The 26,930-nt window shown below is 43.8% G+C and overlaps 1 protein-coding gene across 5 annotated transcripts in view; it reads right to left on the bottom strand.

Moving 5' to 3' along the window:
- Positions 1-26,930, bottom strand: part of ORC2 (origin recognition complex subunit 2) — a 48,774-nt gene that overhangs the window by 7,948 nt on the left and 13,896 nt on the right. For all 5 annotated transcript variants that reach the window (XM_054970225.1, XM_054970229.1, XM_054970227.1 and 2 more), the window contains 8 exons: positions 22,066-22,097; positions 19,069-19,126; positions 16,940-17,124; positions 15,530-15,628; positions 10,241-10,350; positions 8,998-9,130; positions 8,218-8,314; positions 4,084-4,230 (listed from right to left, as the gene is read on the bottom strand). In XM_054970225.1, coding sequence (XP_054826200.1) covers positions 4,084-4,230; positions 8,218-8,314; positions 8,998-9,130; positions 10,241-10,350; positions 15,530-15,628; positions 16,940-17,124; positions 19,069-19,126; positions 22,066-22,097 — 861 coding nt within the window. The remainder of the gene's footprint in view (positions 1-4,083; positions 4,231-8,217; positions 8,315-8,997; positions 9,131-10,240; positions 10,351-15,529; positions 15,629-16,939; positions 17,125-19,068; positions 19,127-22,065; positions 22,098-26,930) is intronic.

The following is a 26,930-nucleotide window of genomic DNA, read 5'->3' as shown; positions in this document are numbered from 1 at the left end:
TTAAGAAAGGGAGGAAGAAGCCTCTACAGCCCAGAGCCACACCATGGCTAGAAGACAGCAGCCTGGCTCAGGAGTTGCTAGAAGCCAAGCCTCTCCAGGGGGGGCTGCCACAGGCATTCTGGGGGAGGAGATGGGTAGCCCCGCCCAGCATTGCTGAGCAGGCAGCGCAGAAGCTGGCTAAGGCAGCTCCTTGTGAGCAAGGCCAGGCAAGCTCAGTAGCTCAGAGGCTGGCTGGGGCAGCTCCTCGTGAGCAAGGCCAGGCAAGCCCAATAGCACACAGGCTGGCTGGGGCAGCTCCTCGTGAGCAAAGCCAGGCAAGCTCAATAGCACAGAAGCCGGCTGGGGCAGCTCCTCGTGAGCAAGGCCAAGGAGCCTTCAGCTGGGGATGGCTCACACTCAACCCCACCCTGCCAGCAAGGCAAAGGAGCCCAGAAGGGATTCGTGGTTGGAGGGAAACACCTGAGGGAAGGCACAGCTGGGCCAAGTCAGGAGAGGGAACAAGCCTAGAAGGAGGGCGGGGCGGGGAAAGGAAGCCCTATAAAGGGTGGCTAGGAAGAGCTCTGAGGTGGTGGGTGTGAGTAAGGAGTGATGGTGTGGAGTGAGAGCAGAACAGTGCGAGAGTGGAGGCTTGGAGGAGAGTTCTGGGAGAAGGAGATGATGGAGGATGCAGAGGGTAAGCAGGCCAGGTTGAGCAGGCCAGTGAGTGGAGTGAGAGGGAGTCAGGGTGATGTATACCGCCCCTCCTTCCACAGAGCAGGGTCCTGCAGTATCCCTGGCGCCCCTCTGACGTCAGGGCCGGCCCAGCTGGGGCCCCGCCCAGCGGTGGCAGCGACAAGCCCTGACACACTTCTGGGCAGTACTATATGTGAAAGGGATTTTGGGGTAAGAGTGGACTGTAAACTGAATATGAGCAGTCAGTGTGATGTGGTGGCAAAAAAGGCTAATTCAAACCTGGGTTGTATCAAAGGGGCCATAGCGTCGAAATCGCAGGAGGTCATAGCCCCTCTCTATACTGCCTTGGTCAGGCCACACCTGGAGTACTGTGCGCAGTTCTGGAGGCCTCACTTCAAAAAGGATGTGGACAAGGGTGCAGAGGAGAGCGACGAGGATGATCAGGGGTCTGGAGACTGAGCCCTACGAGGAAAGGCTGAGGGCCTTGTGAATGTTTAGTTTGGAGAAGAGGAGGTTGAGGGAGGACATGATTGCTCTCTTTAAATATTTGAAAGGCTGTCATTTGGAGGAGGGCAAAGAGCAGCACTTGGCAGCAGAGGGTAGGACGCGAAGCAATGGGCTAAAACTACATGCACAAAGGTACCGGCTGGATATTAGGAAGAACTTTTTCACGGTCAGAGTAGTTCAAAAGTGGAATCAGCTGCCTAGGGAGGTGGTGAGCTCCCCTTCACTGGCAGTTTTCAAGAAGAGGCTGGATGAATACTTGTCAGAGATGCTTTAGACTGATCCTGCACTGGGCAGGGGGTTGGACTAGATGGTCTGTATGGCCCCTTCCAACTCTATGATTCTATGATTCATTTCCATGATAGGATTTGTTAAGGGCTGCTGCTGTACCGCTCTTCTGAGATGAGAATTATAACTGTGGTTCTACACAGAACTTCAACACAGTACTGGATTCCTATTACAATCCTGCTGTGCACCACGGCAAAGACAAAAGTGGATGGTGATTACTGATCCTTCATTAATGATCCTGAGAGCCAGTTTGGTATAGTTGTTGAGAGTGGCAGGACTCGAGAATCGGGTTTGATTCCCCACTCCTCCGCTTGAAGCCAGCTGGGTGATCTGGGGTCAGTCACAGCTTCTAGGAGCTCTCTCAGCCTCACCCACCTCACAGGGTGTTTTGTTGTGGAGAATAACAACAACACACTTTGTAAACCACTCTGAGAGGGTGTTAAGTTGTCCTGAAGGGCGGAATATAAATCGAATGATGTCGATGCTGTTGTGGTGGTTTGTCACCAGAAAGCCAGCTGAGGCAGCCTGCCCCTATTTTCCTTATCTGCTGTGCCCCCCTCCCCACCCCCACTGATTAAGTACAGGAAAGCTTCCCCTCTATGCATTTTGCATGTGTAAAGTTTAAGGACAGTTTAAGGACCCCACTTTCGATGGAGTTCGTCTGACCCTTGCAGACTCGGTTAAGAGCCTGGGGGTTATACTGGTGTTATCCGGCGTTATTACCAGAAAAACAAGTTAAAGCAGCAGCAAAAAATGCCTTCTACAACCTCACTCTAGCCTGGAAGACGGCTTCTCATCTTGACACACAGCAGACCTGGCCATTTGGATCCATGCTATGGTAACATCAAGACTTGACTATTGTAATACTCTATACATTGGCCTCCCATCTAAGTTAACTAGGTAAAGGTAAAGGTAGTCCCCTGTGCAAGCACTGAGTCATTACCCATGAGGGGACGTCGCATCATGACATTTTCTTGGCAGACTTTTGTTATGGGGTGGTTTGCCATGGCCTTCCCCGTTCCTCTACACTTTACCCCCAGGAAACTGGGTACTCATTTTATCGACCTCGGAAGGATGGAAGGCTGAGTCATCCTCGAGCCGGCTACCTGAACCCGGCTTCCGCCAGGATCGAACTCAGGTCGTGAGCAGAGCTTGGGCTGCAGTACAGCCGCTTACCACCCTGCGCCACGGGGCTCTTACCAAGTTAACTAGGAGGCTCCAATTAGCGCAAAACGCTGCAGCTTGACTGTTAACAGGAGCATGAACATCACTCCCATCCTACAGTCACTCCATTGGCTACCCATCAGTTACCGTGCTCACTTCAAGGTATTAATTATTACATACAAAGTTCTTCATGGCTTTGGTCTGGCATACCTGCGGGACCTCCTCCCTCCCTATGTTCCTCCACGGCAGCTTCGCTCATCTGAACAGGGTCTCCTGCAGGTGCCAGGCTGCACACGGGTAAAGTCAGCAGCAGCCTGTACACGGGCTTTCTCTGTGGTGGCCCCTACCTTTGGAATGACCTGCCTGAGGAAGTCAGAAAAGCCCCCACTCTCCTGGCTTTCTGTAAACGATGTAAAACTGAACTATTCAAAAAGGCTTTTTACTCAAATGGGAGGGCTGTATTGTAGGGATGGGGTCTCAGATGCTTCGCTAATGAGTTAGGGACCGTAGGCTTCACCATTATGTTGCCTTACATATCTATCTGTTGCTTTAAATATGTACTCTTATGTACCACCTGTGCTCCATGTTGTCTAATGTCAGTCCTAGAATTGATTATGTTCTGCTTCAGTATTTTTTTCTACTCTGTACTGGATTCTTACGAATACTATGTCTTTCAAACTTCTATCTATTTACCCTATGGCATTGTTTATGGAAATGTACTTGATACTGATTGTACTAATCTCACGCTGTATAATCCGCCTTGAGTCTCAGTGAGAAAGGGGGACTATAAATGACACAAACAAACAAATAAGTAAGGGAAGCAAGCAAGATTCTTGCTGTCTCTTCAAGCTGGAACTCGGCAATGTCCTAGTAAAGTTCATTCAGCCTCTTCCGTGACATACAGGACAAAGTCTGCTCTCCTTATGAAGTGATGTATCAGCTATATTTCAGTTTTGACTTCCAAGAGAAATGAAATTTACAACGAAATACTTCCATGAAGCACAAACTTGTGTTTTGCTCTCACTGGTACTTCTGGTCTCTTGACTCCAAAGGGTTAGCTGCATTGGTCCATGGTAGCAAAAATAAGTGAGAGTCTTTTGGTGCCTTCAAGACATCTCCTACTCCGAATTCCTCTTTGAAATGGCAACTGTTTAAAAACAATGGAGGAAAGGACCACCCTGTGGGGCATTTTAAAATGGGTGCAAGCAGGAGACGGCAGGCCACCCTCCCCATGCGTGCTCCTCCGCCACCTGCCAGTCCACCGGGGCCAGGGCTGCTCCTTCAATTCCACTCAAAGGCAAGAACATCACTACAAATCCAGTCTGAAAACAACCAGGAGGACACAGAAAACACTGGACTAGCAGTCTGGGCAGCCACACCAGAGAAACATGGCAGCATTCATCTTTAGAGACCGAAAAGAGCAGGGGCAGAACCCGAAGAGACCCACAGACTCACTCAGCGGCGCATTGATGTGATCAACAGAAGCCATGAGGTAGACACGGGGAAGAGACGACAGCTGCCCCAGAACGTGCTGGCTTTGGTCTCCTCGCAGCATCTGGCTGTCCAGGTTGTGGATGAGCAGGTAGAGCTCCAAGGAAGGATCTAGTAAAAGAAAGAAGGAATACCGAGCAAACAACAATCATAACTAGGCTGTCAAGCAAGATTATAGGTAGTCGAAGCCAGAACCAGCAAGGTTCTTGAGGCTATTCATCACCTCCGACAGTCAGCCCCAACTCTTTAGGTCGTGAGTTCGAATGCGTGTCGACTTTCCTTTGAGCATCCAGGATACCAGGGCTATCTGATGATTAAATAGTTACGTATGCTTGACATTCAAATGGCCGTCGATGGACATTCTATTGTAAACCACGCTGTAATGTTTCCTTAGAGCTACAGTCCAGGGGCCAGATTTATACTTTGTTACAAAACTCGTAATCTGTTCAAAAGTCACAAAAAAGACTTACTTGGTGACTGAGAAATGTATTAAATACTTAACTGTCGCAAAAAGTTGTTCTTTGGAAATCAAAGGATCTAACCACATCATCGTTCAACTATAGAACTGATGATGTATCTTGCTATCCTAGTCCCCTGGTGATGATGCCGAGGTACCAAATCGCTGCTTCACAGCTGGTACCAAATGGCTGGAAGCAAAGCGACTGAAATTGAACTCAGACAAGATGGAAGTGCTGCTGGTTGGAAAAGCAGAGATCTTGAAGGATATTGTGCTTCCCAGCTTTGATGGGGCCCAGTTGACCCTGGCTGACTCAGTTAAGAACCTAGGGGTTATATTGGACCCAGCACGGCTTCCAACGCAGTGACGACAAAAAAAGGCCTTCTCCCAACTTAAATTAGCGTGGAAGATGGCCCCCGACCTTGACACAGCTGATCCGACCACTTGGATCCATGCCACGGCAACGCTGAGACTGGACTACTGTAATTCACTCCACACACTGTTCCCCCTTCAAAATCAACTCAAGAGGTTCCAGCTGGTACAGCTGCTGCAGCTTGTTTACTTTCAGGAGCTAGATGGAATATGCTTACCACTCCCCTTCGGCAGTCATTCCATGGGCTACCCATCAGTTACTGGGCTCAAGTCAAGGTCCTGACTACTACATTCAAAGCCCTTCAGGTCCTAGGCCCCTCACCTGCGAAATCACCTCTTTCCCTATGTTCCGCCACAGCAGCTTCGGTCATCTGAACAGGGCCTTCTGCAGGTATCATCCTGCAGATGGACTAAATCAACAACTGCCCGTACATGACTTTTCTCTGTGGGACCCCTCACCTCGTGGAATGGCCTGCCTGAGGCAGCCAGGAAAGCTCCCGCTCTCCTGGCTTTCCACAAACTGCAAGAATGATTCAGGAGGGCTTTCTACTCAGGTTATAGGGCTGTGTCATGAGATACCTGGGTAAGGAATAGGGCCATAGATTAGGCTATTGGGTACTGTCTGCTGATGTAGATACATTCCTACTGGGTAGTTCAATGTTGCTAAAGATGCCATGTTAATTACTTGCCCTTTATTTCAGAAAGATTCATATATGAGTATGGCTTTCTGCTAGTTTTTAAATTTGCAGCTACCATACCTTATTGCATCTGTTTTCACTGAATATCCTTTTTATCATATTGTATTTTTGTTCTGTCAATGTCCTGGTATGACATAAGCCCCACTCACTCCCCTCACTGTGAGGCAGATTTTCCCTCCAAAACGATCAGGATTGCTTGCTGTGGCTGGGCACCCTCTGGAAGCGTATCTCTGGGTCTTATTTAAAAGTCTTTTTGTCTCGCCCTTAAAGCTTATGTATTTATGGCTTATATCCCCACACGAATGTTTGACTGGGAAGAATCAAGGGCTTATGTCTTCTTCAAATGAAATGGCACTAGAGAGTAAAGTTAAGTTCAAAAGGACACAGCAGGTTTATTAAACAGGAAGGGTTGGTATATAGCAAGGCAGGGAAAGAAAAACTGAGGTAAACTTTGATTGTAGAACAGAATACTTCACAAGCATTAGGCACAAAAATCTTCTTAAAGTTTAGTTTCAGAAGTTACAGATCGTAAGGATGGCAGTTTCAGACTTAGGTTGCATTAACAAGGTTCCTTCACAGATTTCACTTTACAGTTTAGGTGTTCTGACTTCAACACAGCACTCTTTTCCCTTTACACCAGACTCCTGGTCCCCCTCAGAACCATCACCACCCCCTTTTTTAGACACTGGGCAGGAATTATTCTTCTCCAAAAGACATAAACCTGATCACTTGGCTGAAGGGGAGTCTCCCTTCACTACCCACTTTCTCTGCCAACAGCATGCCCCCAGTTCTAACTTGCCTATGTAAAGGAGTGCTGGATTTCACGCTTAAGTACTTTAACTAAAGTCTTCTTTAAGCCTAAAGCTAGCCCAGTTAGGGCAAACTTTCTCCTTTTCCTCACACAGCAGGTTATTAGTCTAACTCTCCTTATCAGGCTCCAAACTTCAACTCCTACAACAATTCTGTCAGCACCAAATGTTCACCTTCTCTCTGGCCAATCACAGAGAGGGGGGAGCAGCCTGTCAATCATTCTCCCTTCAAGCAGTTTTTAACTCTTTCTCTTCCACCCTCTGGGTGCTGCACTTAATAAACCTTTCATTTAAAAGCCCGTTCCGTCACACCTAGCTATTGATTACATTGTATTAACTTGCAGTATGTAATTCACCTTGAATCTCAGTGAGAAAGGTGGACTATAAATAGCAACAACAACAATGATAAAGAACTCCAAAGCAGCTTAATAAAACAGCTTAGATATTAGTAACTATTGTATGAAATAAATATACAGAATTCTAAACTTAATTATTCTTATTCTGGTTCTTAATAGCATTGCGGAATGATGTACTGGGTTTTAGTGCTATATATTTCATATTTTAGTTGTACATTCAAAGATTTTGTTTGTATTCTGGGCATCTGTATACACATACCACACTGTATGTCACCTAAGCCAAAACCTACACAAGAAGCTGGCCTTTCATTCTGAAAAACAAAAAGCAGCTCATGATCAGGAATGCATATGGGTACCTTCATAGGAATATTACTTTAAGAACGTTCCTTCAGATCTTTACACATACACATTATAAACTTCAGCTTAGAAACCAAGTTTCTACTTCTTCGCAAATTAGTTACGACAGGCTGAAAACCGTCTTCTCCGATACATCTTAAGGACTCATCGGGAAGGGAATCAGCAGTGCCTGTTCAAGCAGGTCCACTCTAGCAAAGCACAGCAAGGACCATCGAGCTTCTAGCAAGAGTGCGCATTAAGACCTCCATATGGCTTCTATGCTGGGGCAGAAAATACTTGTTCTTCTGCATCACCGCTAAGGAGATGCACCAACGTAAGCAAGTTGCAACGTGCAAGGTTGGGGAAGGAAAGCAGGGCTGCAATGATTTAAGGTTGCATCTGTGCAGCCACCAGAACAGCCCAGCCTCGCAAATTTTTGAAGCAAGAGAGTTGCATGTGCCGAGGTAAGAGGGCCACTCAAAAGGATGCCACTGAGCAGCTGGGCGCAACAAGCCTCCGTGGCAGTGCAGAAGCTAAAGCAGGCAATAAGCTCAGGTTGCCACCGTTCATGGTCATCCTCACTTCACTGAAAAACTTTTTTTTAATGAAAATCTGACAATTCTGAGCAACTGACAGTGCAATCCAATGCGGAGTAACTCCCGTCTGAGGACTTCTGCATGGGACAGCACTGCCAGAGGAGCCACCTGGTACTATATGCCTCTGAAAATAAAGCAGCCGCACACTAAATAGGCAGTAGAGACTAGGCAGCACTGCTTTGACCTAGGTGGTAACATATTCCCAAATTATTATTAAGGTGCTCATGTTTACTCTAAGTCCAGGCACTGCCCAAATGGAAGAAACGCTGTTAAGGCACGCACACGGCAAAGACGCCAAGCCTACTGGGGGACGTCTGCATCTAAGTGGATTACTAAAAACAAGGGACATTATCTGACTGCTTTTACTAGAATTTGGGAAATATATGTACACGCAAACCAATAAAACCAATACATTTGTCCAAGTTTTTTTTCACTTAGGGCAAGATTGCTAGGACATCTACTCATTCACTTTACCTTCTTTAAATCTTTTCATGATCATGTCCAACTGATCCTGGGGGCTGCGAAAAGTGCCGATGTGATCCAGCACCTCCTCCGTTATGGAATTCAGAATCTGGCACAGAAAAGGGGTGCAGGTCATCACCATCCTTGGGACGATGCGTTAGCTATGGCTCTGTTAAAATACCTACTCCGAAACCAACTTCCTGACTATTCTGACCACCTCAAACATTACAAAATTCCTACAAAAAGACAATGCGCAGTAAAAAACCCAAGAGGTATACAACGCACAAAAAGACCTTTCACATATGAATTGTGTAACGTGAAGTACCCGTTAATGGTCTGCTCCGTAAGTTACAATGTGCGCTTGTGTAAGATATTCTCTAAGCTTCAAATTGGAACTTTTTCCTTAGGAAAATTTGTTCTTTCGTAAAAGTGCAAGCAAGAAATCACAACTGCAGTTGAAGTTAGCCTACAACATAGATTGCCTGTAGTGTGTTTTTTTAATGAAAGAGAATATAATGTATTCCGTTTCAAACTGCTGGTTCAATCGAATGGGAAAAGTTATCTATAAGCACTAAAGATTTTTGCTGACTTCTCTCTGGGGCTTGGATCCAATCAACTTCTCTGCTGGTGTGAAATGGGCAGAAAGCTCCCCTTTGACCCCACTTTGCTGGGGATCACAGAACCTGCACGTACAAGAGCCATGAGAGAGAGAAAGGAGAATTGGGTGAAACTGGGTGGAAAATCTGGCTGGATCCAAACCCGCTGAATACTCCTGGCTTCTCTTCTTCTTACCGATTTCACAGTGATACTGGGGAAGAACCCATTCACCACCATATGAACCGAATCCTGAAGAAGTGACATACGGAAGTTCTCCAAAAGATTTTTCTTTGAACCTAGCCCATAAAGCACAATATTGAAGCCCAAGCTGTAAGACAGAAAAAAAACACAAGCTTACAGGACACTTTACAATCCCATGTACAGGGCTGAGAATCTACTGGCTTACCAGACTACTGGACACTTGTAATTTTTTTCCTTTCTTAAAGACATCTTTTAAATTTTGTCTTCATGTTAAAATGCTTATTTCTCTGTGTTGATCCAGTTTTTAAAAGCATGTCCATTTAGAACAGCAAACTGGCTAACATACTATACCTCTGCACCGTTAGTAGCCTAACAGTATGACATAGCAAGGCTACAGCGCCATGGGCTACTGTGCAGAACACTTCTTGGCTCACGTGCCACATCAGCAATGCTAACACAACAGCATGCAGGCTTCCTGAGTGCGCAGGTCACTTTCCTTAGCTGGTCTGATGGGACTGGGCTCTGCAGAATGGGGGGAGGGGACCCCCGGAAACAGGATTTTGAAGGGCAGTTCAGGCTGCTGCAGGAGAGGGTGGCATATCTGGCTCTCACTCCTCCATTTAATCCTCACAATAACCTTATGAGGTAGGCTTAGAATACAACACAGTCATTGGCCTAAGATTACATATGGTGCAACCCTAAGCACGTTTACTCAGAACCAAGTCCCACTGAGTTCAATGGAACTTATTCTTTATTAAGAGAACTTATGACTGCAGCCTTCTTCAGCTTCACAACGGAGTAAGAACCTGAACCAGGGCCTCTCCTTAGTCCTGGGCCAACATTCCACTTCCCCAGTGGCTTCACAAGCCATCGAGCACCTACGCCAAAAGGCAAAGCATGCCAAAATGCCTGTGTTTGATTCAGCCCTTGAGGATCATTGTTAAGGACCAATAGTTCTTTCCCCCCTCAGGCTAGGCTCGGAATGTGCATCTTTAGAATTTTTATATAAAATCTGCAGTTGCTTCTACTACCAAATTGTCTATGGTATTTGTCAATCAGCAAATGCTAAAAAGGAACGTAATGCCAATCATCTGGTTAGTTTCATACCACCGAAAGCTATTTCAGAAAGCAATGCCTTTTAGTATGCTGAGCAGCACCACCACGAACACGGCACAAGACATTTCAAAAAGGAAGTGGCTTGATTTCCAGTTTCCACATGTTCCCTGCAGATACCTACTGCAATTGTAATATCCACTTGCAAAAGAGGGATTCGTGTCGCCTGTTTAACTCTTCACGTTCAGCAGCAAAAGCAGTTGGCACTTTGTTTAAGGTGCTTTGCAGGGTCTCCTTTATCGGGAAGAGGGAGAGCGAGTCATCAGACAGGGTGGAGAACCGAAGGAAATGCATGAAAAGGTTCTGGTGAAGAATAAATTTTAACTTCCATGTAGAACAGACAAGGCTCTTCATTAGGTTCCAGTATGTTTTTTAGAGATTAAATGAACTGAAATTCGCAATGTATTTGGGCCAGTGCCACCAGAAATACATTTGATTTTGTCGATGACCTCAGTTATAGCTGGGAAATTCAAATACCCAGAGGTGAAATCAATGGTGTACTATCTATACAGATTTAATATATATATTCAAAGATTATATCAAACTGTGTCCTATACTTCTTACCTCTGTTGCAAGGGAAATTCTGAAGCTATATTAATTAGTTACCTAAAGTTATTGGCAATTTATAAAGGACCTTCTAAGGTTTAACCAATTTTATTGTAGCATAAGCTTTCGAGAATCACAGTTCTCTTCGTCAGATGCATGGAGGGGAGAAAGAAACTGGTCAAATATAGAGAAGGAGAGAGGAGGGGAGGAGAAGAGGAGGGATGTAAACAACTCCTTTGATACGGAGATTCGGTTTCGTTTTCTCAGCCATGCCGGACGCTCCTCTCGGCTGGTCCGGGAGGAAACGACCGGGCACCCTGACCGGGCGGCTGATCCGCAAGGATTAGCCCCCAGGACTCCCAGGGAGGGAGCCAGGGTCCAGGACGCGGCGGGAAGAACTCCCCGAAATCAATGCGGGGGGGGAATTGCCCGTTAGTCCCTATGGAGGCCGGCAGATGTGCGCGGCGCGGCGCCTCGAGTGCCGCCTCGAGTGCCGCCTCGAGTGCCGCCTCGAGTGGCGCCTCGAGTGGCGCCTCGAGTGGCGCCTCGAGTGGCGCCTCGAGTGCGGCAGATGTGCGCGGCGCCTCGAGTGGCGCCTCGAGTGCCGGGCAACGAGAAACGGCAAGTAAAAGAAACAGGCGGAAGCCTGTAAACAAGCGAATCCCTTCTGTTCTACAAGCGTTTGTGAAGGAGAGGTTGATCTGAAGAAGACTCGCTCTTCCCCTTCGTTGAGTTCCAGAATTTTGTTGGCGCCCCCCCCCCCAAAATGGCAGCAAAGAAGCAAAGTCCCGCTCTCGGTAAGTCAATCTCGGCTACCTTGCAGAAGGGGGAGTCGCTCGAAGAGTTGGTGCGCAGGGCGGTGGTGGAAGCTATAAAACCCTTTGTTGACATGCTGAACGAAACTGATCAAAGGGTGGGCTTAATTGAAAGCGAGGTGAAAACCATTAAGGCAGCAGCGGGGGGGGGCAGAAAAGTCTGCTCTGGAAAGTGCGTCACTTGTGAAGGCTACAAAAAAGGAGCTGAAGTTGGTGGAGAACCAGCTGATCGGGCTACAGGTGGAACGAACGCAGACAATTTTGCGTCTCCAAAACGTGAAAGAGGAGGAAAATGAGGATCTGTGGGATTTGGTCTCGGAACTACTGGCGACACCCGCGAGGACGACTAAAGAAGAGGTTAAAAGCGCCATTTTGGAGGTCCGTCGGGCTTCTTCAAAATATGCAACAAAGCGACAGTTGCCTCGTGAGATCATTATTGACTTTTCATCTAAAAAGATTCGGGACACCATCCTATATAACTCATACAATGCGGATTTGGACTTTATGGGTTTGAAAGTCAAGATTTTGAAGGACGTTCCATTTCTAGTCCGGAAACGGCGTTTTAAATATAAAAAGTTTGCAGCTCTTCTGAGGGACCATGGAATAAAGTACAAATGGTTATTCCCGGAAGGAATATGGTTCAGATATAAAGATCAGGCCTATAAGATATTATCAGAAGATCAACTAAAGGATTTTGAGAATAAAAACCCAGAACTCTGCTGCACCAAGAACGAAGAAAAGGAGGAGCCGGAGGGGGGGGAGGAGGAGGAGAGCATCGCAACAGCAGTTGCACAGAGAGAATTGCGTCCGGGACCTAGAAGGGGGAGGAAAGTTTAATCAGAATTTGAAATGTTTATTCTCTGTATGATTAACCACTCCATCATTATTCTATGGAGCTATTTTTGTATTATGACAGTATGAAGGGAAACATTGAAGTGTAGTGTTTAGTGTTTGTAGTTCATTCCCCCCCCTTTTCTTTTTCCACCTCCCTTTGTCCCTTCCCTCTCCCCTTTCCTTGTGATAGTCTGGTGTAGTGTTTTGTAGCTATGAAAAATAAAAAAAATTATAAAAAAAAAAACTCCTTTGATACGGAGATGCAAACAGCTCCTTTTGATGTGGGGATCAGTTTGTTTGTGTAAAGGTTCAAAGGAGTTTGCCGTGTTAGTCTGTAGTAGCAAAATCAAAAAGAGTTCAGCAGCAGCACCTAGACTATCCAATTCCACTGCAGCACAAGCCTTCGATAACCACAACCCTCCCCGCCAGATGCATCTGACAAAGAGAACTGTGGTCCCCGAAAGCCCACGCCAGGTGCCACTGGACTCCCCCGACCCCGCCTATGTAAAGGAAATCAGTTACCTGTGATAATGAGATAACCATTCATAGTCCCTATTCAGTCCCAGCTTGACAGAGTCAAATTTGCATATGAATTCCAATTCAGCAGCTTCCCGTTGGATTTTGTTTTTGAAAGGTTTCTGTTGAACTACAGCGACCTTTAAATCCTTGATGGAATGTCCTGGTAGATTGAAGTGTTCTCCCACTGGTTTCTGGACGTTTCCATTTCTAATGTCAGATTTGTGTCCATTTATTCTTTTGCATAGAGGTTGGCTGGTTTGTCCAATGTACAGAGCAGAAGGACATTGTTGGCACATGAGGGCATATATCAGATTGGAGGATGAGCAGCTGTAAGAGCCAGAGACAGTGTAGTTGATGCCATTGGGTCCTGTAATTGTATTCCCTGGGTAGATATAGGGGCAGAGCTGGCATCTGGGTCTGTTGCAGGGCCTGGTATCTGTGCTGGTGACTCTGCTGGCCGATTCATGATTGTGTGTGAGAAGTCGTTTAAGGTTGGGGGGCTGTCTGTAGGCAAGGAAAGGTCTTCCACCCAGGGCTTCTGAGAGAGAGGTATCATTTTCCAGGATGGGTTGTAGCTCACTGGTGATACGTTGGATGGGTTTGAGCTGGGACCTATAGGTGACAACCAGTGGTGTTCTGTTGTTAGTTCCTTTAGGTTTGTCCTGGAGCAGACTGTTTCTGGGTACTAGTCTGGCCCTGTTGATTTGTTTCTTCACTTCATTTGGTGGGTACTGTAGTCTCAAAAATGCTTGTTGTAAATCTCTTAAGTGTGAGTCTCGGTCGAGAGCATTGGAGCAGATACGGTTGTAACGTAAGGCTTGGCTGTAGACAATAGATCGAGTGGTATGTTTAGGGTGGAAGCTGGAGGCATGTAGATATGAGTATCGGTCAGTTGGTTTCCTGTATAAGGTAGTATTTATCCGTCCATTATGTAGTTGTACAGTGGTGTCCAGGAAGTGTACCTGTTGTGTAGAGTGGTCCAGGCTTAGGTTGATAGTAGGGTGAAAGTTGTTGAAGCCCTGATGAAATCTCTCAAGGGCTTCCTTCCCATGGGTCCAAATGATGAAGATATCATCCAGGAATCTTAAGTATAGTAGTGGTTCCAGTGGATGGGAGCTGAGGAAGCGTTGTGTGCTGTGGTTTTGTCCAGGATAATATTCCTGATGGCTTGCAGTCCATCTGCATGTGGGATATTGGTGTACAGAGCCTCCACATCCATGGTTGCTAGAATGGTGTCATCTGGTAGGTTGTCAATGGACTGTATTTTCCTGAGGAAGTCAGCAGTGTCCCGTGAATAGCTGGGTGTGCTGGTGGCATAGGGAGTTGTTTACATCCCTCCTCTCCTCCTCCCCTCCTCTCTCCTCCTCTATATTTGACCAGTTTCCTTCTGCCCTCCATGCATCTGACGATGAGAACTGTGATTCTCGAAAGCTTATGCTACAATAAAATTGGTTAGTCTTAAAGGTGCTACTGGACTCTTTTTGATTTTGCTACTACAGATTAACACGGCTAACTCCTCTGGATCTTCTTAGGTTTATTCCTAAAGAATAAGTTATAGAGAAAATACTGTAAATATCATGCACCAGTAAATGAAATGTATGAAGAAACATCTCAGATGATTGTTTTGGACATTTACTTGAGAGGCTTGCCTATTATGGGTTGTCTTGATGAACTCGGAATCATCGTGTGGCTGAGGTTTAGTGCACACTAGCGGGGAAAGAGCGCACAGCTTATTTCAATAAGACATATGTATTGTATATATTTATGACCACTATAGAGGGAATTTGTCTAGTTATGTTAAATTAACTGCAATAGATGGCACATATTTTGATGATTATCTTGAGTTGTGACTCATTTCTGGAATGTGTTTGATGAAGGGAAAATTGTGACTGCATAGTTGTGGCAAAGTGTATATTTCCACATTGTTTTGGTGGTGATGTGCATTCCCTGATTGTCCTTCACATGTAGAGCTCTACTTTGTGTATTTCATTTGTGAGTGAAGGGGCCTCTTACAGATTCTTCATGGGTTAATTCAGTAGCATGAGTCAGCCGTAATACTATCCAACGAATTAGCACTATATGAACAAATGCGCATGTGCATGCTACCTCTCCCCTTCGTGACGGGAGGTAATAAGCAGCAGCCGCTCACGTGCCATTTATGTCCAACCCAGCACCCGATGCCTTGCCTGCAAATATCACCATTTACCATTTTGGTTTGTTTTAAAACCCTTCTAAGTCATAAACGAACTGAGGTCCAGAGAGCAAGGAATTATTTCATTGCTTTGGAATTTTGTAACACAGGAAAAAAAGGATTAGAGTCCAGCAGGGTTGCCAACAGCCTGGAGAAAAAAATGTCCTGTCCTCTTTATGCAGGCTTGGTAGGACATTATTTACCAGGTGATATTTATGACTCCCAGGCCATGAAATGTGCTAAAGTTGTTCTCTTTGCCGCTGTAATCGTCTACTTCACCTTTCAGCCAAAACCCACAAAAGAGTTTTTTATTCCAAACCCCTCCTGCTCAACACACACAATATTGCTACGCTTGTGTCATTAAGGCAAAAGAGCTGATGTTGTATCACCTGGCCCTGCTATGAATAGACGACAATTGCTAACAGGTTCCTCAAACAAAGGCCTTAGGAGTGGCAGGCAGTACAAACACACACACACACACACACACACACCCCGGCCTTTACTACACCTGATCCAGTTTTCCTCTCTGCAGCTTCTGAAGTGTTCGGTCAGAGGTTACAACTTTGGAACTGCTATGTGCTTCAAAATACTCTTCCACCAAATTGCTCTGAGGAAAGAAGAAACACCAAGATCATTTGGTATGCTCTCCTGACACTGGCCCCTTCCACATGGTCCAATTTTTTCAGATTTTCCCTGTCCCAAAGCTGCATGCTCCCGATATGCTTCGAGAACTCACCCTGCACATGCAATGTCCTCATGCATGTTTTGTGAGTGTTTTGTCGTGGGGGGGGGCGGGGAAGATCCCAATACAGAAAACGCATTCTCTATCTGCGTCTTGTCATAAATGATGCTGGCGCATTCCCGCCTAACTTTCCTTTTTTTTCCCTTTGAGTGCATGCGGGATTGTGCTCTATGATATCATGTCTTTCAGCTTCTGTAGAACCTGAGTATGCGTAGTATACTCTGCCGTTGATTTCCCACTCAAAGTTTTAAAGGCAACACCGTTTAATAAATATGCGAACAACAGATTAACGCTATTGTGCGATTCCATATTTAAAATAAAATCAGAAATGGCATTCCGTTCTCCACGTTGTTCCTAGACTGATATTTTGATTGCTGAGTGATCCAATGTAGCAAGTACTGCAGTGTGATTCTCTTTGTATATGTAGATCTCATATACAACCGTTTTTAAAAAAAAAACAAAGGGAGGGTATTATATGATTGCACATGCGAGCCAAACACGTGTGACGTTTAAAGGAGGGGTAATGGCAAGAGGACGGATTGGAGATTTGTGGGAGGGCTCTTCGGGAGCGCAAAAAAGCCTCCACTTGCATTGATATGGTAGGATAATCGTGTGGAAAACCTGCATCAAAAATAAACACAGACCAAAACCAGTCTCACAAAAAATGCTTAAAAAACGGAATCATCATGACCCGTTCACGAATGGGAAATGATGACGTGTGATGAGCGAGATAACTCGCCAGAGTGCTGTTGGTAGGCTGTCGCATTAAGGATGTGTGGAAGCAGCCATTAATTGGGAGAGGAAACTGATGGCTTAATCTCATCTTTTTCACATATGCAGTATCTTTGATTAGGAAAAAAAGGCAGCTCAACATTTTCAGTCTTAATTATAGTTTGTTTTGTTTTAAACACATTATGATCAACTTCAGCAACCTACTATCCTAGTCATTTTTATACCTCAGTCAGGAACACAGATGCCTTATAGACAAAGGTTTTGACGCTTATATTTGAGAAGAAAACCACGACTGACAAACCTAAAGAAGTGTTTCCATTTTTAACTTTTCCCCATCAGAGGCCAAGTTGCTCTTACATTATATTTTTGGACATCTTTTTAAAAATTTCTGTTGATTTAACACTGACAAGTGGATTGCCCAATGGCCATAGCATCTGTACTCACAGAAATGTCTTTCTTCAGCTTCTTAACTGGTGGTTTGTTGCTGGTTAAAGTCATGGTCGTTTGTGGTATGGTGGGTGTTTGTTGATGAAGTTGTTCAGCAGAACTTTCTTTGCAATCATCATCACTACCCTTTTCCGAGTCCGAAGAGGAACAATCACTTTCACTCTCAGAGCACATGTTTAAAGCTAAAAAGAAAGTTTGGGAAGAGGAGGTCATAAGTTTGCTTTCTCCCAGGCCTCCTCCTCCTATATAAATTGCACATAATGGATTTATGTACATTGGTCGCATTTTGTACTTCCAACTAGATATACTAGACAGAATAAAGTCTTCTATTACTTCACAGTCACACTTTGCCTTATAATCTCAACTAGGGGTGTGCAGGGACAGAAAGATTCAGTTTTCCTGTTTCGGAATTTCTGAAGCGGAAAAAAGGATGAGAAATAAGGAATTTCTGAAGCGGCAAGCCACTTCGGAAACCACTTATTGCCCTGCTTTGGTATGCTCCATGAAGATTTGGAGCACACCAAAACTTCCCACCCTCCACTTATTTCACCTGATTGGAGGGGGAGGAGGGGGACTTCCCGCGGTTCAGCTGGCCCACAGGGGGGGATCCCCCCTGTGGGTCAGCTGAAGTTTAAAGGACCCTTTCCGTGCTTCAGCAGCCCAGCGGGAGGGGGGGCTTTAAACTTCAGCTGGCCCCACAGAAGGATCACCCCCTGCGGGCCAGCTGAACCACAGAAAAGGCCCTTTAAACTTCAGCTGGCCTGCTGGGGGTATCATCCTCAGTCAGTCAGCGGGAGCCAGCCATGGGGTTTGAAAGCACCCTAAAGCTTCTCAAAGCTACCCAAATTGCTTCGGGAAGCTTTGATTCGGAATTTCCGAATCAGGGCCAGCATGCTGGTTCGGAAATCCTGAATCTTTATAAATCGGGTCCGATTCAGGTATTTATCCTGAATCGGAAATCCGAATCACACATTTCTAATCTCAACTCTACTCAAACTAATCTTAAAGATATGTAACAGGAATGAATGCTGGACAGCCCCCTTCAAGTCAGTAAAATTCATTAATATATATAGTCTACAAAACTGATATAATGAATTAAAACCCAATCCCTGTTCAAATTAGCAATGATAAGGTATTAACTGTGTACACTTTATGGTATAGGCTTTATATTTAGTAAACCCTACTAAAGTCAGCTGTGACTTGATCACACACCCACACGAAGGTAGAAATGAATAAAAAAGATTTTTAAAATCCCTTCATCAAAGCCGAAGCAATTTGTGTCTCAAAATAATATACCCAAACACCAAAAGAATGTAATTAATACCAACAACTAAAAGAATGTAATTAACTGAATCAAACACAATAATGAAAGGGGTAAATTTCTGGATTAATAACTGGACTTCGTCTATCAAGAGAGATAATGGGCACTACGTATCCTGTCTTAGGCTGCAGGCAGTTCCTCTAGCATAAACTTTCCTCCAACTTAAATGGCTCTTCCTCCCCCAGAAGAACCACTAAATAGCCAGTGTTGTATAGTGGCCAGAGTGATGGAGTAGGATCTGGAAGGCCCAGGTTCAATTCCTCGCTTCACCATGGAAGCTCAATGGGTGACCTTGAGCCAGCCATACCCTCTCAGCCTAACATGCCTGTTGTGAAGAAAAAATGGAGAATGATGTAAGCTGCTTTGAGTCCTCATTGGGGGAAAAGGCAGGATATAAATAAATTCAAATAAATTTAAATAATCCCAGGGTAACAACTTTCAGGAATGATTTTATGGACTACACTTGGATTATTAAACCACATAGGCAAAGGACAAACAAACCAATGATGTGCTAATTCAACAAATTTGATCACTGCAAGTCACAATGTACGCATAATCCTCATTAAGAGCGCATTGAAAGGGTCAGTGAGAGTTACAATGTTCACTCTCAAGGTAGCAAATACAAAACCTCACACAACATGCTTCTCTTTTCCATACTTCTGATTTAGCACTAAGTTATTGAGCCATAAGCACAGAGGACTCCCACGTGTCCATACTATGGTTGAAAAAGCAGAGTTTATTAATGAATTCTTAAGTTACAAAATACTGCCTATCTATATTATCTACATTTATTGCAGATGCTTACCTGTGATTCTTTTCCTGAGTCCATAAATGGTTTTTGACACGAACTCATTCTTTTTACACTGTTAAAAGCACCAAGCAGGTTATGTCATATTTCCAAACAAAATTTCTCCTTAAACATTCAACTACATAGTAAGATCACCATCCAAAATAAAGACCCGAATCTGGTTTGCACTTCCTAGTTGTAGAATCTCATTACTTAACCTACACACAAAGCTAATTTACATTTCAGTCTGTATTTTCAGTATGGTTTTGTCTCTGGTTAATTACAGATCTAATAATCACTTTGGCTGGGAATGTTTAATACAAAAAATGTAGCAGAGACAAAGCACTAATATCATTAGAATGCACACTAAAGGTATTAAATGGATTAAACAAAGTAACAATGATTTCTGAAATTACAAAGATGAAGATATTACAAAGTGAATTTTATATGAGGTTAACCAGTGTTTAAAGAATCTTTATGTGAGACAACAAAGCAGGACTGGCTGTATCAACAGCAGCAATTCTGAAAAAAGAGTATACAATGACAAAAAAACCTCTTTGAGCTGGAAGAGAATTCTCATTGCTAGAATATTTTGATTAACGGCATCCCAGGGGGAATGGAAGTGGAAAACTCCTGGAGACTCTTGAGCTCACAAAGAAATATTCTTCTGACATAGTGAGCTCACTGTTTCTTAAAAGCGCAACTGACCAAGTTACAGATGGTTATTTCAGACCCGACTCAATCAAAACAGTGGTAGGCACAACCAAGATTTCTGACAATCAGCAGAGAACCACGTAACTGATTTTCCAAGGGTGCCTGACTACATTTTGTGTTCAGAGAGGCCATCTGTGTTCCAATTCTGCAATGCAATTTCTAAAAGGTACCTACCATGAATGGAGGACGGGAATGTAACAATGGGCTGAATAAAAAACATTATGGAGATTTTGGATAAATAAACTGATAATTGATTGCTTTGTACTACTTTTTTAATGTGACAAATTCAGTTACAGTTCTGTTTTGAGCCATGCACTACAAAGAAACGAAACACGGACAGCAGGAGAGGAAAATGGAGATGTTACATCTGAGGCGATTGGTTTTTAGAGCCACCAGGAAAGTTACGATAGGGCGATTTAAGACTTCGACAGGAATTTTGGAGGGACAGAGTACACACTGATTGCTGAAGATTCATGTCCTGAGCTTATACTTTTAATATTTTCCAATTTCTATGTAATGTAAAAGCCTACTAAATTAATAACATCACTTTGCTGAGTGTGTCATTATCAGTTATGGCTGACGCAAACAGTCACTGTGTTTACTTTTGAACTTTGCACAGAGATATCACTGGATGTACATATTCCGTTTCATGGCTATTTAATGCACACCTCACATTCCCCACCCCACCCTTTCCCTCTGCTATATATTCCACATTTGAAGCTCCTCTTCTTGCACCTGATTAAGTAAGATCTATCCTTTTCGGTTTTCCTACAATGGGATAACACGGCTACACCACTACAATTGCTGCTGAAACTTTAACAATATTGACAAAGGAACAATGAGCAAGCTTGGTGGAGAGGGAATAGAGATGAGCAACAAATCAATGATGTAAGTACTGGCGGGCTGAGTGATTTATAAGGGGACCATTTATGGTAAAAATTAGGTTGTTGGAAAGAGAAGTAAGAATTTGGAAGGAATCCCCTTCTTCATCCATAAGACTGAAGACATATTAGTTAGAAATATGTTCGTTTCACTCTGAATAAGGACTGCAAGAAATAAGACAGAATGCAAAGTTGATCTTACTGACCATATCCTAATATGGTCACATGAGTAAGCCCCACGGATAGGAGCATCGACTTCAAACTGAGATGAACAGCTACTTCGACAAATGCTTTCACAAGCAGTAAGATTACCATCTTTGTAGGAACCTTAACAGAAACTTCTGAAGCCTTAATGAACACTGAATTATTGATCCAGATAGAGTAGAAGGCAAACGTTTGGTTGAAATGAGCTGACATGATAGTAATAAGAAGTGCATTTTTAAAAAATGTTAATTTGAGGCATTTTGTAATTTGACCAATTTATGGTGCTGTGAGGTTCTGGGGTCATATCACAACCCCTCTCAATGCATCCCAATGCTAGATGGTATGGCAATAGCGAGACTCATGTTGTGGAGGAACTTGTCTCTACTTGAGTTGGGTAGTGTGGGCTGTTTTGAAGCACAGCTTATTTTACGACGGAGAATTTCAATGTTTCAATCCTGTTGCGTACAGAACTGTATTTATTTAACAGAAAGTCAATACCAACATTCACAGCAAAGACCATTATTATTATTATTATTACTACTACTACTACTACTACTATTATAACATCTACTATTATTGGTACACAACAAATACTAGGTGGGATCCAAAGGTGGGGTCTAGGCAATTTTCATATTTTTTCCTTTCCACTGCAGACTCCCACTTTGCCCCCCCCCACTGTTCCTGGGGGACCCATAATCCCTAGAAGCAGGATTTCAGGAGGCTTGGGGGCCTGGGTGGGAGACAGGAAGGGAAGTTTCCGAGGGCCAATTCTGCCATGCCAGCAGTATTTTGCAGTTAACCCACTGACAATTTCTCAACAAATGTATCTCAGCTGATTCCTAATCAGGTTCTTGTAACGTATGTTAGATTGGTCAGTACTGCCACTGTGCATGTTGTTAAACAAAGCTGAAACTGTTGATGAGTCAACCTTTTTCCCATAAGAGGCCATATATAGTTTTGCCACTGTAAGAAAATTGAGTGTCCAACCTACATCTTCTTTTTCAGAAAAAAAAATTTTTTTTAAATAATTCAACAAGACAAATTCTGACTCACAAACTACTGAGAGGTGCGATTTATCCTAAACAATAATACAACAGATTATGCCAGGAGCTCTGCTGCTCAAGGTCATTTACAATCTCGGAGTAGAAAAGTCTTCCTTTCCTTCCGAAATGCTACAACAGCAAAACTTCTAATAGGCTAAAAAAATGCCACTCACCTCCACCTGGCCTTTGCTTGATGCAGAGTGCTCTACAAATTAAACAAAAGGAGTGTCACAAATTACTTGCATCTACAAACATCGACTCATTTGTGTTTCTGTACTTATCAGGTACTTGCTGTCCCGAACTTAGCAAGGAGCTGATTGTGAGTCACACTGAACAAGGTTCTTGAGAGCAACAAATTGATCATTGTGTATTCACTACAGTAAAGTCAAAAAGAGTCCAGTAGTACCTTTAAGTCTAACTACAGTAAAGGTAAAGCCTGTGCAAGCACCGAGTCATTACTGACCCATGGGGGACATCGCATTATAAATTCTGTGCAAAACAGAGACGAAAATGCGCATTACGGTAGGTAAAGGAGGGGGCATCAGGCTCCAATTAGGTGTCACTTTAGCCATTAGATTAACTCTGAATTGGCAGGGATATATATTAGACTCCTGCAACTGCTTTGGATCTTGGTGGTAGTGAGCATACCCTCAAGTCGTAGCTGACTTATGACAACCGAAGCAGGGTTTTCATGGCGAGTGACTAACAGAGGTGGTTTGCCATTGCCTGCCTCTGCAACCCTGGTCTTCGTTGGAGGTGTCCCATCCAATTACTAAGGCCAACCCTGCTTAGCTTCTGCGATCTGATGAGCTCAGGCTCACCTGTGCTATCCCGGTCAGGGCGTTTTGTATGTTAAGCAGCCAATATTATCATTCGAAAACAGGTTGGATAAGTCCACCTACTCCCCAAAAGATTTGCTCTGTTCACCAAATGCAGACAGATTTGTTAGAGGTAATGAGAGATTACTTAGTGCTGAAACCGAGCCCTCATCACCCTAACACTGTGCCCCATGTGTGGGCAATCTGGTAGCTAAAGGAGGGCTCCTTAGAAACTCTCTGACCTTTACAGCATCGCCACGGTCAGATCCTTTTGGAGACGGATGCTGCTAGTGCACACGCAGAGAAAGCAGAGGCACCTTTCGTCTTGCATGTCTTTGCACACACACGGGAACCAGCAGGACAGAAAGAGCAGTCAGATGTCGAGATATGCGATTCGGTTTTGGAATTCAGTAAAAAATACTGAATTTTACATGATGCAGTAAAATTCAGTATTACCTAATTCTGTATTATCGAATTTAAGTTTCCTGAATCTATTTGTTAAAATTCGGTACAGTTTGGTAATTGCAGCCGGGCTGTTCCTTGCTGTTCCTTTGCTAAGACACACAGCTTCCCGCCTTTTTTAACTAGATGGGAGTGGGGGAGTGAGGAAGAGGCAGAAGGGAGAGGGACGGGGAAGTAAGGGGGGGGAGAGTGGCCAATCCTGGCAGGAGCCATTTTGGTGTAGTGGTTAAGAGCGTGGTGTCAGGCTATGGATTCCTGGCTATTGTTGCCTGTGCTGAGACCCTGCTGTGCCGGGAGGGCTTCTGTGGACTGCTGCTGCCTTGTTTGAGAATCATTAGACTCACTGGGTTTTTTCTCTCTTGGGAGGGATGGGCTTGACGTGCTGGAGGGGGTTAGTTGGCATTTTCAAAACTGCTCTTTTGCTGTGTGGGAGGGTGCTTTGGTTGGGTGTTTGTGAGGGGGTGGGCTTTGGTTTCTGACTTTTGAACTTGGTTATATTTATTGTTCATTTTGTTGTTTGTTCTTCTGGGGGAGTCTTTGTTTTATTCTGTTGTATGTGCTTTCTTTACTTTCTTAACCAACGCAAAGGAGGCTACCCCCGCCGTTGACTGCAAAATAAAGGAAACTCCACAGGGATTATAGTCAATATAGTCAATAGCCAATAACGCGCCAGAGAATACACGGCCGCCGCACGTTACCAGTGGGGAATGAAGGATTCACCGTGATTGGGAATATTAAGAGGTGCATGCATGAATGTTTAAAACGCACGCTTTAAGGATAGAACACTACGGAGACTGACGCTCCTGATGAGGCATTGACGAAATCTGAGCTTCAGCCGGCCCCAGATTGGGCGTGTCTCTTTCGATTTCTTTTACTTCCTTTTCAGGACGAGCGACTTGCGTTGGAACAAACTTCTGGGGACAATTTATCCCCGCAGTTATTTCATAGTGACATCACATCTCAATTGATTGCAAAGAGGACACTGGGTGTTGAGTGTAAGAAGATACGTTATTGGACACTGGTTAACTTGTATATATTTTGAAGGTTTATTCTGGATACCTGGAATGTTCTGAACATTGTGTTATTGAATGGTGTAAATATACCTTGAACATTGTAATTTTTGTTATGTGTTATGCATTTGCTGATGTTAAATAGTGATTAAATTACCTTCTGTGAGTTACACATGGTGTACTGCATATAATATTGACTATAACCCCCGTGGAGTTTCCTTTCTTTACTTTCTTGGCATAGTTAGTTGGCATTTACCCAGTTAATTTTTTGCAGGTTCAGAGAAGTCTGGGTTAGTGTTTAATTTTTGCTGCTTGTTCTTCTGGCCAGAGGGGTAGGTTTATCCTGTTGTGGGTAATTTGGGGAGGGTTTTGCTGGGTTTTTTTTCTGTGTGGGGGCACTTTGTTTGGGCTTCTGGGGGTGGTACTTTGGTTTGGCTTTTATTTATTATAGTTAGTTATTATTCTGCTGTTCTTCTGGGGGGGGGTCTTCTGTTTTATCCTGTTGTTGGGGTTCTTTTGATTGCTATTTTATAGTTGCTTATTAGCTTCACTTGTTCTTTGGGGGGGGGGTGCTGTTTTCCCGTTGTTGGGGCTGTTCTCTCTTTATAGTAGTTTGGTTGGTGTTTCTGTTTTCTGTTGGCACAGAGGTTTGGCTTATTCCCATAGGGAATAATGGAGATAAGAGGTGACTGGGGGCACCTTCTTTCAGAGGTCATAAAGTGGCCCCTTGCGGTCCAATCTCCCTGAAGCTTGGGGGGGGGGGTCTTTAGAGGACAGCTTGGAGTAGGTCCCATGCAAATTTGGTGGATTTTGCTTGCAAAATGCCACCCCCAGCCCTCTGAATAGTGCCCACACTTTCTCTCATAGGTAATAATGGAGACTGGAGATGGTTTGGGGGCACCTTCTTTGGGAGGTAATAAAATGCCACCCTCCAGGTCCAATCCTTATGAAACTGGGGGAGGGGGATGTTAGAGGACAGGTAGGAGAAGGTTCCCTGCAAATCTGGTAAACTTTGGTAAAAAATAACGCGCCCACCCCCAAATTTCCAAATTGAGTTTCCCATAGGAAACAATGGCTGAATTTTACTGAATTTGCTCTGTATTACCGAAATAAACTGGAGAATGAATTCGGTATTCAGGGGATATTGAATGTTTCCCAGTTTGGATTTCCGAACCTGAATTTACTGAATTCTTTTCCTGTGCACATCCCTACTTAAATGTGGCAAGGATTCCTCCTTGACTCTGACCCTTAGATGTTCCTCATCACAGTACATCATCTGGTGATGGTTTGTGTTTTCTGTCCCTGGCTCTCTCAGTCTGCCCAGGGTCCTGGCCATGACAATGAATGAGGTCACAACTCCAACTCTCACTAGTCCTGGGACACGACTCTGTCACATACTAGCAGTTCAGTACATCCTGGGTCTGGGAAGGCTGAAGGCCACTGAATTAACGGATACCTTGCCAAGACAGAAATAAAAAGTTCCAAACTAAAATTAATCTGGACTAGTTAGGTCAACATCTTAGGCTGAGAGATGTTAATGTTCTGCCAAAATCAGGTTCCAATGAGAGATGTATTGCAGTCTTCACTTCAAATGACTTGCCTTCATTTACAGAGAATTTTTTTAAAAGGCCTGTCAAGGCAATATCGGTAGGTTAAAACTACTGTTGGGACTGAGGAGTTAATAGAGCTTAATACAATTAGCTGTTAATACAATTAAGTCAACATTTAATAAAGTGTTGAAACTTCTAAAGAGGAAGACCATTTTAAATGATACTCTTAATTCAAAACACAAGTCTAGTTTTATTTGACTTCACAAAATAAGGTTCCTAATGAAAAAACGTGATGCAAGATCAGATAGTTAACTAATTTCATTTTTAGCTCAAAAAGAACTCAGAAAGACTTTTACTAAGGCACATGTGAACATTTTACCATCAGCTGCATTAGAGTCAGTATACTAGAATTCCTTTTAATGAGAGGAAGACTTTGCTCTTATGATTATGATCAGACAGAAGACTTGACTAATGGGGAATTTCACTGCTATACACATCTAACAATTTCTTGGGGTAATCTTACATTATATCTTAGGAAGATCCAATCAGGAAAAATTAGTATTATTAGCAGGCAAAAATAAATTCAGAATGGCAAAATTTATCTCTGCAGTTTTTCAAATAAAGTCAAAATTGATCAACTCTGGGCCATTAGATTTTTAATATATTTTTATTTTAAGAAATAAAGTTATAGAATACAGGGAATACAGAAAAAAGGATTATATAACATGATTATTGTTAGGGAATTTTTGTAACCTTTCACCCATATATGAGCGCTATTGAAGCAGACCTTTTTACACAGAAGCCAGAATCCTTCATACAGGGAACATTCTTCCTTTGGATTAGCAGTCTCGTGGTTAAAAGTCATAGTAACCTTACAGGAATTACAAGAATGTCAACATTTCTTGTTTTCCTTTTCTCTAATCAAGGAATAGCCTTGGAAAGCAGGCTCTAAGGGAGCTTCTTACACACACTGTAAGAAGTAAGGCGCCAAACTTTTTGACATGTTTATATCAGGAAATATTTACTGTCTTGTCATCCAGACCCATCAGGTGCCATAATTCCTAAAGGCAGCATTTCCAAAGAATTATTTGTATAAACCCTATGTTAACCTTTGATCTTTTCTTCTGTAAACAATTAGCTTTGAAAGTTTATAAGATTCTCTGCTGTGACTGATCTTTATTCATATGTTGGAACGTGG

The sequence above is a fragment of the Eublepharis macularius genome, chromosome 2 (genome assembly GCF_028583425.1).
Source record: "Eublepharis macularius isolate TG4126 chromosome 2, MPM_Emac_v1.0, whole genome shotgun sequence".
Lineage (NCBI taxonomy): Eukaryota > Metazoa > Chordata > Lepidosauria > Squamata > Eublepharidae > Eublepharis > Eublepharis macularius.
Note: the sequence above shows the minus strand (reverse complement) of the source record. Positions and strands in the feature narration are given on the sequence as shown.